The 12,583-nt window shown below is 47.4% G+C and overlaps 1 protein-coding gene across 3 annotated transcripts in view; it reads left to right on the top strand.

Annotated features, from left to right (window-relative positions):
• LOC142248924 (phosphoglucomutase-1) overlaps nucleotides 1-1,019 on the top strand; it is a 119,099-nt gene extending 118,080 nt beyond the window's left edge. For all 3 annotated transcript variants that reach the window (XM_075320356.1, XM_075320354.1, XM_075320357.1), the window contains one exon: nucleotides 776-1,019. In XM_075320356.1, the coding sequence (XP_075176471.1) occupies nucleotides 776-865 (90 nt within the window). In that variant the 3' untranslated portion in view covers nucleotides 866-1,019. The remainder of the gene's footprint in view (nucleotides 1-775) is intronic.
• Nucleotides 1,020-12,583: the final 11,564 nt, after the last annotated feature.

The raw sequence follows: 12,583 nt of genomic DNA, 5'->3' as shown, positions 1-12,583 counted from the left end.
CGGCCCCTGCAGCTCCTCCGGTTACCTGCACCTGCGCCTCTCCCGCGCCAAAGAATTGTTCCCCGCGTGAAAAGCCACGGAACTTAATTTAATCTTTTACAATGTGATTGACGTTTTAATCAACTTTTCCTCCCGCCCGGTGGATTAGGCACAATTAACCTTTTGTGGACCCCTCGCCCCGCGCTCGCCGCGGTTCATCGTAGCGGCGGAATCAAACCTTTATTGAGTCCTTAATTCCTAATGTCTGTCTTCTGCTCGCAGGATAGCGTCTCCCCCGGACGCTGCCAAGATGGAATTCCTGCCTGGCCTCCGCTGTAGTTTTTGGCGGCGGTTGGGTTTCCTGTCCTTTTTAGGCAGCTCTGACACATGGCGGCCCTCGTATAATAAAATGGGGAGGGGGCGGGGGGATAGGAAAATAAACTGAGTCTTTACACTTTTTTTTATATCATTATAGTTACAAATTGGAAAATCCAACAATGTGTCAAACTTCGTAAAGGACGTCGGCCGCAATTTGAGACCTATGGGGGGGGGGGGGTAGCTAGATTAGGGACTGGTCATTTTGGGGTTTGGGGGAGATGTGTTGTACTCAGTTGTGCCAGAATGGGAGCTGCTATCATAAAGGACCCCAATGTGTGCCTTATTAGGGGGCTGGCTCTGTAAGACCCCCTTTTAGTAAAGTATCACTTATCTTAATGAAGCCTGCTCTCGTTGAATGTTATGCACTTTCCTCGCTGCATGACATGTATTCACCCCTATCTCTCTCCTCTGCCCGCAGGTCATGTTGGCTCCTCTCGTCACAATTGCATTGAAGCTTTCCAAATTACAAGAACGGACAGGCCGCACAGCCCCGACGGTCATCACATAAAGCCCCTGCGCTCCATCTCACCCTCAGAAGTGTATTTTTGTGTAGATTCCTATAAATGTCCCCATAGTCCCCGCCGTCGTGTCCGCGCATCGTGTCAGTCCCACTCTCTTGTATATGATCCAGAGATGGAAGAGTAAAGGTTATTACAAATGGAGATTTGTGCCTTATTGTTATCAGAGATATCAAAAAAACTGAGCGGCGCATCCAAGAAGCAGACAAATGTGAACAGGTGCATACCGGAGGAGCTGCGCCATACAATGACAGCGAACATAGCTGCGCACTGACATACTATACTAGCTAACATTGAAGAGAAGAAATCTTGACCTTTATTACTGCCACGATAGGGTAGAATATATATATATATATATCTATATCTATATCTCTATCTAACGCACGCACGCACACACACACACACACTGTGTCCACCACCATTAACTTGAGAACGGCGGCAGCTATAGGCATAGAAGTGGTGTCTAGGTATAGTAAAGTCTCCATGCGCTACACAATGAAACCACCTATAGCGCCACCTGGTGGAAAACAATGTCCAGAGTCAGCATATTTATCTCGAAAACTTAACGAGATAGAGAGAAAAAAAGTGAATTACAAAGTTGTAGGGCATCATCAATTCATACGAAGCGACACCTTGCATGCAGAAATGCTATGATTAGAACGTGTAAATCTCACAAGGCTGCGGACGTGAAGCGATACCTCATGGAGACCTTCCTACAAGTCATTGGGTATGGTGGCTGTGTGGAGTGGCCTCCGCTCACCTGACCTGACCCCATTGGACTTCTTTCTGTGAGGTCACATCAAACAGCAGGTGTATGCGACCCCTCCACCAACATTGCAGGACCTAGGACGACGTATCACAGATGCTTGTTCAAACGTATTGCACAACGTGCAGCAGGATACAGTATGCTGTGCAGAGTCCAGATGTGCATTGCAGCTGACGGGGGCTACTTTGAGCATCAAAGTTAAATGAGCGCCATATGCGTGACCAGCATTCAATGTGTTGAGGGGAGGTCATGGGTTTCATATCATAGCATTTCAGTAGCAAGGTGTCGTTTCCTATTGAATTGATGATGCCCTACAATTTTTTATTTCACTTTTTTTCTATATGTCATTCTGTTTACGATAAAAATGCTAACTCCGTTGTTTTCCAACAGGTGGCGCTATAGGTGGTTTCATTGCGTAGCGCATGGCTACTTTACTATACCTAGACACCACTTCTATTCCTATAGCTGCTGCCGTTTTCAAGTTAATGGCGGTGGACAGGATATGGGTGGACACACTGTACATACATATATACATGTATGTATGTTATAAATTTTCATATTTCTATGGTAGTAATGCGGTTCCAAATGTCTTATACTCGGTGTTTATCTAGAATCGTATTTCGCTCTGCAGTTGTAGTCGGTTTGTTTTTAGCATAGATCTCTATAATGGACTGTGATTATGGCTGCGGGCTCATGTTCTGCTCCACACCGGCGGCTGAGCCCGAAAGTGGACCCTACATGAAGGTAAATGTTCTCTATAGCTCAGCATCGGTATATGTGACGTCACCGGCCGCGCTCGCCTCCCGGTGCAAAGTGACCAGAGCCAGAATACCACTTTAGAGCAACCCCAGCGCTGCTGAGCCAACTTGTGACTATTAATTTAGAAAGCAAATAATCTAGCATCCAAAAGCTGCTAAAATTCAAAAAAAAATGTATTCCAACAATTATATGTATCAGCACGTGGAATCCAAACATGATAAAAAGAGAGATCTCTCAGATTAGGCACTGGATTTTTTTTATTTTTTTTTTTTGCTTTTCTATTTTTGGATTTTCGCGTTGGAGTTTTCTGGGCCATCCAGAGCGTGAGACGATCGGTGAGCTAGCAACATTTTCCTTTTTTTTGTATACATTAACTTCCTCTGGAGTTTCTGTGAAATGTATTCTTATACTATGGTGCAAATCCAGAAAAATCAGCTGTGTAGGCCCAGTGGGAACAAAGCCTAAAGGTAACGCACAATTATTGAGCCACAACATCATGTTTGGCACCACACTGGCGATGAGCCATGTGGATGGACCACACCTAAAGTTTTTGGTTTCCCGTACTCGCAGGTCCCCGTTGGCTCTTGTTCTTCCCTACTTGTGGGTCCTAGTCAGCTCTCGCTCTTCCCTACTCGCAGGTCCCCATTGGCTCTTGTTGTTCCCTACTTGTGGGTCCTCGTCAGCTCTCGCTCTTCCCTACTCGCGTTCCCCCGCCGGCTCTCGCTCTTCTCTACTCGCGTTCCCCCGCCGGCTCTCGCTCTTCTCTACTCGCGTTCCCCCCGCCGGCTCGCGCTCTTCCCTAGTCGCGTTCCCCCCGCCGGCTCTCGCTCTTCCCTAGTCGCTTCCCCCCGCCGGCTCTCGCTCTTCCCTAGTCGCTTCCCCCCGCCGGCTCTCGCTCTTCCCTAGTCGCTTCCCCCCGCCGGCTCTCGCTCTTCCCTAGTCGCTTCCCCCCGCCGGCTCTCGCTCTTCCCTAGCCGCTTCCCCCCGCCGGCTCTCGCTCTTCCCTAGCCGCTTCCCCCCGCCGGCTCTCGCTCTTCCCGAGTCGCTTCCCCCCGCCGGCTCTCGCTCTTCCCTAGTCGCTTCCCCCCCGCCGGCTCTCGCTCTTCCCTAGTCGCTTCCCCCCCGCCGGCTCTCGCTCTTCCCTAGTCGCTTCCCCCCCGCCGGCTCTCGCTCTTCCCTAGTCGCTTCCCCCCCCGCCGGCTCTCGCTCTTCCCTAGTCGCTTCCCCCCGCCGGCTCTCGCTCTTCCCTAGTCGCTTCCCCCCGCCGGCTCTCGCTCTTCCCTAGTCGCTTCCCCCCGCCGGCTCTCGCTCTTCCCTAGTCGCTTCCCCCCCGCGGCTCTCGCTCTTCCCTAGTTCCGCTTCCCTCCCCCGCCGGCTCTCGCTCTTCCTAGTCGCTTCCCCCCGCCGCTCGCTCTTCCCTAGTCGCTTCCCCCCGCCGGCTCTCGCTCTTCCCTAGTCGCTTCCCCCCCGCCGGCTCTCGCTCTTCCCTAGTCGCTTCCCCCCGCCGGCTCTCGCTCTTCCCTAGTCGCTTCCCCCCCGCCGGCTCTCGCTCTTCCCTAGTCGCTTCCCCCCGCCGGCTCTCGCTCTTCCCTAGTCGCTTCCCCCCGCCGGCTCTCGCTCTTCCCTAGTCGCTTCCCCCCGCCGGCTCTCGCTCTTCCCTAGTCGCTTCCCCCCGCCGGCTCTCGCTCTTCCCTAGTCGCTTCCCCCCGCCGGCTCTCGCTCTTCCCTAGTCGCTTCCCCCCGCCGGCTCTCGCTCTTCCCTAGTCGCTTCCCCCCCGCCGGCTCTCGCTCTTCCCTAGTCGCTTCCCCCCGCCGGCTCTCGCTCTTCCCTAGTCGCTTCCCCCCGCCGGCTCTCGCTCTTCCCTAGTCGCTTCCCCCCGCCGGCTCTCGCTCTTCCCTAGTCGCTTCCCCCCCGCCGGCTCTCGCTCGCTCTTTCCTGTTCGCATTCCCCCGCATCCTTTGCTCCCGCTCCACTCGCACGCCCCATTTGTACCTGTAACCTCAGCTGCCAGAAATTGCTCCATTATTAGCTTTCCCTGGCTGCAGAGTGGTTACTGGCCACTAGGTGTCACCATTTTCACAAAAATTCCCAATAAGAACTTCTTAAAATTGGTCTGATGCCTCCAGAAATATCATTTAACCCTTCTGGCTGCCGCCCAATTATTTATTAAGATGACCTGATACGTGAATCGTCTCTTTAAAGTTTTCATACTTTCTGGATCTTGTTACATGAGCACAAAACAACCCAATTTTCGGCGGTAGACACCGGGCTGAAAGCGCTGGCCCGGCTCCAAGCAGTAATGAAAGCTCTTCTCCTAAACCTTACCCCCGTCCTAATGACGTCATGCGTGCAGGTAACAGTGCCGCACTGTAATACCGCAGAGCCGAGTCATTTAAAGTGTCATGTACGGAGAAAAAAAAAAAAATCTCCTTACATTTTGGCCTCCAGTGAAAGATTATTAAACAAGGTTCCCATTTAGTGATGGAGAGAGGCCACCTTGTGAAGACATTGGCCTAATCTGCCCTCTCGGCTTCCATCAGCGCTGTAGGGACCTGGAGTCAAATATCCACCGCTTTTTTTATACCCCATTAAGAATTAGCAGCCGTGAAAGACTCGACTATTAATAGAGCCTTAAAGTTTTCTCCCTCGAAGAAAAAAAAAGAAAGTTTTCCGAGTTTTCTTACATCTGGAGGAGGCGACATGCCTCACTGTAAGGGTTAAATACTTGAAATATTAAAGACTGTTGTAATTTAATGCTGCGATTTTCATTCTAGAACTATGGAACTGTAAGAAAACTACAACTCCCAGCATGCCCTGACAGCCACACACAAATATGCTTGGTATGTTTCTATAGGTAAGTGACAATTCCTCATACCGAGAGCAGAGATTGATCCGCACCTCCTCTGTCATGACACTACTGGCTGATAACAGAGAAGAAACAGCTGCACTGGTTAGGGGAAAGTGACAAAGTATCCCTAGAGCATTGTAACCTAAAAAAACAACAAAAATAATATTTTCTCGAGTTGAGTGATGGTGTTCTAGGAGTCGTAAGAATATTATTTGTTTTTTTTTCTTCTTCATAACTGCACCTCTCAATGCCCCTTTTATGTTCCCGGTTCGTAGCCCTGTAAATATGTACAAGACATATTCCTGTACATAGGGGCAGTATTACAGGAGTTAAACTGCTATAATACTGCCCCTATGTACAGGAATATAACTACTATAATACTGCCCCCTATGTTCAAGAATAGAACTACTATAATACTGCCCCCTATGTTCAAGAATAGAACTACTATAATACTGCCCCCTATGTACAAGAATAGAACTACTATAATACTGCCCCCTATGTACAAGAATAGAACTACTATAATACTGCCCCCTATGTACAGGAATATAACTACTATAATACTGCCCCCTATGTTCAAGAATAGAACTACTATAATACTGCCCCCTATGTACAGGAATATAACTACTATAATACTGTCCCTATGTACAGGAATATAACTACTATAATACTGCCCCTATGTACAAGAATATAACTACTATAATACTGCCCCTATGTACAGGAATATAACTACTATAATACTGCCCCTATGTACAAGAATATAACTACTATAATACTGCTCCTATGTACAAGAATATAACTACTATAATACTGCTCCTATGTACAAGAATATAACTACTATAATACTGCCCCTATGTAGAAGAATATAACTACTATAATACTGCTCCTATATAGAATATAATAGTATGAGAGCGTTCTTGTGTAGCCTATTCGCTCCATGTGATGTGTATATACAGTTTGTTCCTCTTCGCGGTGTTTCGGGGGTTTCTTGCTGACAATGTTCTGCAGTTATTTCATGGCTTCTCCTAATCTGGGCCGATTATCCCGGCTCTCCGCAGGCTAATACTTGCACATTGTGTCGGTGACATGAAAGCAGTGGAGCGAGGTGTAATTATTAGTCTGGATGCGGCTCTGATACTTTATAACATTTAATATTCTTATGATTCATTTCTGTAGGGATCATTATTGCGGATCAGTCGGGGGTAATTATAGGAATATTCTTATATGAATTTGTTTTTTTCTGTAATGTTTTGTTGCGGAGCAGTAAGTGGGGGGCCGCAGTGCGGGGTCCTCAGGTGCTGATCACAAGGGGGCTCAAACCTCTTGGGTGGCCAGAAGGAACATTTTAATGAGAGGTGACCCATAGACGGATCCAGAATTTGCAAGGAATGTTTTGGTTTCCAGATTGTTCATATAGGACATCCCTCCATTGTTCACCCCCCGTGAGATTGGGGGACCTTTACCCCACGGGAGAAGACTTTGATAGTCTGGGGTCCATTCCGATCGTGGGTGCTGAGGGCAAACGTTACCCTCCGCTAAATCTTCCTTTCTGTAGACCCTAGCGACATGGCTTGAGGAATTAACCCAAAAGACCCAAGGGCTGGGGTGTAGCGAAGGTCGGTAGTATTGTCCCCCTAACCCAGTAGTAATGCCACCTGAGTATCCTTTTTAGAAAGTATTAGCGCCCCCTGAGTACCCTCTCCAAATGTAATAGTGCCCCCGTGTGCCATCCTGTTAGATGTGTAAAATGCCAAAAGAAAAGGAAAATTTCAGGGAAACTTCACTTTTTCTCAACCCTATGGGGTAGACAAACAAGCTCCAAGACCTCCCTGTCCGAAGATGTTGGGGGTCTGATGACCACACCCCAATCATGTGCCAAGGCCAGTATTACATTGGGTTAAGGGAAGAAATGATCAGTTTTTTGGGGTAAAGTCGGGCATCAGAGCTCCCTGTTGTATCCGGCACTACGTCTTGCCCCCATCCCACCAGGGCCGCACTTTCCTTCCCGTACAATTCCCTGCATTAGGTTAGTGAAGTCCCGCCGCTTCGACGTTTGCTTGTTAATTATGTATAATTTAGTGTCATATAAATGTCAGGAGGACAGAAGAAACCCCCCTCCTAAATAAGAAGCCCCTGCACATTGTCTAATATTGACCCGGCTTCAGCAGGAGACTAGCCCAACAGGAGGCCTTGTGTGCTCACCTGAGGCCACACTCAGCTGGGAGTCTCTACATTGTCCCCATGTGTCCGCAGCACAGGTGTGAACAGAGCCGCTCCAGCCCGGGGGCTGCACAAAGACGAAAAAAAAATCCATATTGAGGGAAAAAAAAGTTACGAGTGATATTGAGGTCATTGCAAAAATTCCAACCATGATTTTAGGGTGATTACGGCAGTCTGTGGTGCGATTTTTAGAGAATTATTAAAAGCATTAGGAAGTGGCTCTAGATTTGTCTAAACATTCTATTATTATTAAATAACTATGTATAATATAAAATCAATATTTTTGCCCTTGAGTCACTGACACAGAGCATCGCTCGCTGCGGGGGACCCAGCCCATTCTTGTCATATATGTGGCTTCTATGTAATACCTCTTACTTCCTGTAGGGTGAATCAGTGATTGGCTGCAGTTCACACAGGAGATCAATGACCAATCTGAGTCCAGATTAGGCAATTTTAATTCTCCATTTGCAGGTTCCAGTTCCCCCATAAATTGTAGGGGTTTATTTTTAACCCAGAGAAAGGCATTAGTTTGATAGGGACCCAACAAAAATGAGATCGCCCTGCGGTTGGGGCTGACATAAAACTGCCCTTTTTTGTGTGCTAAGCATCTCAATTTTTACATGTTTTTCATAGCAGTAATGCATGTCTATATTCCCATATTCATTGTTACACATATCTTAGCACTGCAGAGTGCAGCTGTCTCCTTTTTGTTACTATGTTTCATGCTCAGTTTGCACCTGTTCACATTAGAAAGGTGGGATGTGTCATCAGTCTTTTTCTTAGTTCATCTGATTAGTAGATGCAGCTCAATGATGACGTCTCGCTAAAGGGATGAGATGTGAGCAGGTAGAAAAATAGCCTGAAAACCGACACATTGGAACAAACCATCAGTGCAGGAGAGATCGTGCTGCCCACGCGTTCCGCTCATTGTCCAGATTCTTAAATCTCATACTAATAATCACAATGTAATAAGCGCAGCTTTTGCAGATGAAGGATTTTCCTGGAGGTGAACAGTCCAATCACAGGGCCCCTCTGACTGCGCCCGGACGGGAACCATCTGTGTTTTCTCCTCGGCTTTGGACAAACGATCTGATCAATTATTTATCTTTACCTAAAGTCTTAGTGGATTCTTGTGCCGAGTGTTTTGTGCTCTGAGACATCAGTCAACATTCGGCCAGATGGACGGGGAAGCGCTGACCTTCTCCATGTCCCACCGCTGCCCCACAATCCGGAAGATGGAATTTAGGGCGGAGGTTTGATTTGGTGAGAATAGAATCTGCTAGGATTAGGTTAGAAAAATAAAATGATAAACTCGCCCCTCCTCCGGCTTTCATGCACCTGTCCCGCTGGCACTCCTTTTCCTTCTGGTCGGCTCCCCTTATTTTGTTCTGTATTGCATATCCGGGGAAGCTGCTGACCAAGTGGAGACGTGGGGTGGAACGCATGACGATGGCGGTAGACGTGTGCTGCACCCCAAGCCGTCACAGGAGATATGTATAAGTGACCACCTGGGGAATATGACTTCTTTAGAATAAAGTTTGTCATCTTTAGCTCCAAGTGACCGGCTCCATGTGCGCGTCTATAGATCGGAGCAGGAGCTGCACACTATATACAAGCAACAGCCCTGTACATAAATCATAGGTTTTCTATGGGATTCAGGTCTGGAGAAAGTGCTAGGCTCTCCATTTGAGGTCCCTCAGTCTCCAGCAGCTGCTCCCTAATGATGTGACCTCGATGAGTTGGAGCATTGTTCTCCAGGAAGATGACATTAGGCTGGGGTTGTTGATGTAGAGGCACAATGGCTGGATTGATGTTATTGCGGTAGTGGGGGCTGTCACTGTACCATTCACACAGTATAGGGCCGTTCTGTACTGACTAGACACCGGCCCACCCTGTAACACTACCAAAGGCTTGTCTGGTGGCAGCAGTGGCTGATGCAATAGTGTTCTCTCCTTGATGTCTCCAACATCGTTCGTGGTCATCATTTCTGTTCAGTGTGAGCAGATGCCTGTGACGCTGGTGGTGCGGTCAGGTACCTTGCAGGTCGTCTAGCACACAGACCAGGCTGATGTAAATGGTTTAGAATGGTCTGACGGGACACTTGGTGCCTCTCACCTTCCTTAAATGTGTCTGGAGTTGTGTGTCATTCATCATCCGGTTCCGCAGGGCATTGTTCACAATGAAGCGGTCATCAGTGTGGGCTGTAGCCAAAAGACAACAACTTCTCTGCCTTTCTGTGACTCTTCCAGTCTCTCTGTACAACCTGCTGGTGACACTCTGTGACACTCTGACCTCAGTGGCCACTTCTCTGCCTGTTTGTGACTTCTAGTCTCTCTGTGTCTCTGTACAACCTGCCGGTGACACTCTGTGACGCTCTAAGCTCAGTGGTCACTTCAGTCTGAGAACATCCTGCTTAAAGCCTCACAATGGTGCGCTGCGGCTGATCAATTCTTAGGTGTCATCTTGGTCACATAATGTCAAAATGTGAATAATATAATGAGAATGGTTTAATACCAATTCTAACAGAACCTCAAAATTTATTGGGTGATTCATTGATCAAGCGCCTGTTGTGAATTTTGCCGTTAAGTTCCATGTTATAGAACAGCAAATTATGTAAAAAGTCCTAAAACACTGAACAGTTATACATGAGCATCCAAAAGATTAGAGAAGGTCACATTAAGGTCACCTAAAAAGGTCAGAGGGCATACTAGGATAATTTTGAAATTTCACCCGAAAACCCCTAAGTTTTTGTGAGCAGTGTATGTGTACATACAGTATATCACATAAGTGATACACCCCTCACATTTTTGTAAATATTTTATTATATGTTTTCCTGGTACAACACTGAAGATCTGACCAGGTGATACAATGTACAGTGTCAGTGTGCAGCTTGTGTAACTGTGTAAATGTGGAGTCCTCTAAATAACTCAACACCCAGCCATTAATGTCTAAATCGCTGGCAACAAAAGTGAGTACACCCCTAAGGGAAAATGTCAAGCTCAATGAACAGATTCTTCTTTAGTCATGAGTAAAGGGGGCTTTACATGCTACGACCTCGCTAATGCGTTGTCGTTGGGGTCACGGAATTTGTGACGCACATCCGGCCGCATTAGCGATGTTGCTGCGTGTGACACCGATGAGCGATTTTGCATCGTCGCAAAAACTTGCAAAATCGCTCATCGGTGACATGGGGGTCCATTCTCAAAAATCGTTAATGCAGCAGTAACGAGGTTGTTCCTCGCTCCTGCGGCAGCACACATCGCTCCGTGTGACACCGCAGGAACGAGGAACATCTCCTTACCTGCCTCCGGGCCGCAATGCAGAAGGAAGGAGGTGGGCGGGATGTTACGTCCCACTCATCTCCGCCCCTACGCTACTATTGGGCGGTGGTTCAGTGACGCTGCTGTGACGCTGAACGAACCGCGCCCTTAGAAAGGAGGCGGTTCGCCGGTCACAGCGACGTCGCTAGGCAGGTAAGTAGTGTGACGGGTCCACGCGATGTTGTGCGCCACGGGCAGCGATTTGCCCGTGTCGCACAACAGATGGGGGCGGGTACACACGCTGGCGATATCGGGACCGATATCGCAGCGTGTAAAGCGGCCTTAAGGGTGGTTATACACCTGCAAAGTGTAGCTGTCCGAACAGTCAAGAAAATAAAGAAGAGCAGACCTGTTCATGGAGCTGGACAGGTTCACGATTGTATGATGTATTCAGGCCCTGTCCGAGCTCTGACCAGAAGGTGGACATTTGTGATCGTGAGATGGATTCTTCATTATATTTCTATTAATGGCTGTGGTCAGTTACTAAGAGGTCACCAGATTTACCCTGTTATACAAGCTGCGCACTGACACTGTACATTGTATCACAGGGTCAGATCTGCAGTGTTATCCCATGAAAAGATATAATAAAATATGTACAAAAATGCGATGGGTGTACTCACTTTTGTGATATACTCTATGTATATATACACTGCTCACAAAATGTTAGGGATATTTGGTTTTCGGGTGAAATTTCAGTATGATCCTAAAATGCCCTTTAAACTTTTCAGGTGACCTTAATGTGACTTTTTCTCTAAACTTTGAATGTGAATGTATTTATATAAGCATAATAAGTTGAGACCACGTGCACAGACATTGCTTCACCTGGTACTGATCATGCGTTGTCCAGAGCTGCACTCACTATTCTGCTGCTTTGGTCACTGTGAACATACATTACATTACTTACCCTGTACTGATCCTGAGTTACCTCCTGTATTATACTCCAGAGCTGCACTCACTATTCTGCTGGTGCAGTCACTGTGTACATACATTACATTACTGATCCTGAGTTACATCCTGTATTATACTCCAGAGCTGCACTCACTATTCTGCTGGTGCAGTCACTGTGTACATACATTGCATTACTTACCCTGTACTGATCCTGAGTTACCTCCTGTATTATACCCCAGAGCTGCCCTCTCTATTCTGCTGGTGCAGTCACTGTGTACATACATTACATTACTTACCCTGTACTGATCCTGAGTTACCTCCTGTATTATACCCCAGAGCTGCCCTCTCTATTCTGCTGGTGCAGTCACTGTGTACATACATTACATTACTTACCCTGTACTGATCCTGAGTTACCTCCTGTATTATACTCCAGAGCTGCCCTCTCTATTCTGCTGGTGCAGTCACTGTGTACATACATTACATTACTTATTCTGTACTGATCCTGAGTTACCTCCTGTATTATACACCAGAGCTGCACTCTCTATTCTGCTGGTGCAGTCACTGTGTACATACATTACATTACTTATCCGGTACTGATCCTGAGTTACCTCCTGTATTATACTCCAGAGCTGCACTCTCTATTCTGCTGGTGCAGTCGCTGTGTACATACATTACATTACTGATCCTGAGTTTCCTCCTGTATTATACTCCAGAGCTGCACTCTCTATTCTGCTGGTGCAGTCGCTGTGTACATACATTACATTACTTATCCTGTACTGATCCTGAGTTACCTCCTGTATTATACTCCAGAGCTGCACTCACTATTTTGCTGGTGCAGTCACTGTGTACATACATTACATTACTTACCCTGTACTGATCCTGAGTTACCTCCTGTGTTATACTCCAGAG

Source organism: Anomaloglossus baeobatrachus, chromosome 8, assembly GCF_048569485.1.
Source record: "Anomaloglossus baeobatrachus isolate aAnoBae1 chromosome 8, aAnoBae1.hap1, whole genome shotgun sequence".
NCBI lineage: Eukaryota > Metazoa > Chordata > Amphibia > Anura > Aromobatidae > Anomaloglossus > Anomaloglossus baeobatrachus.
The sequence above is the reverse complement of the archived record's forward strand: the minus strand, read 5'-3'. Positions and strand labels throughout refer to the sequence as shown.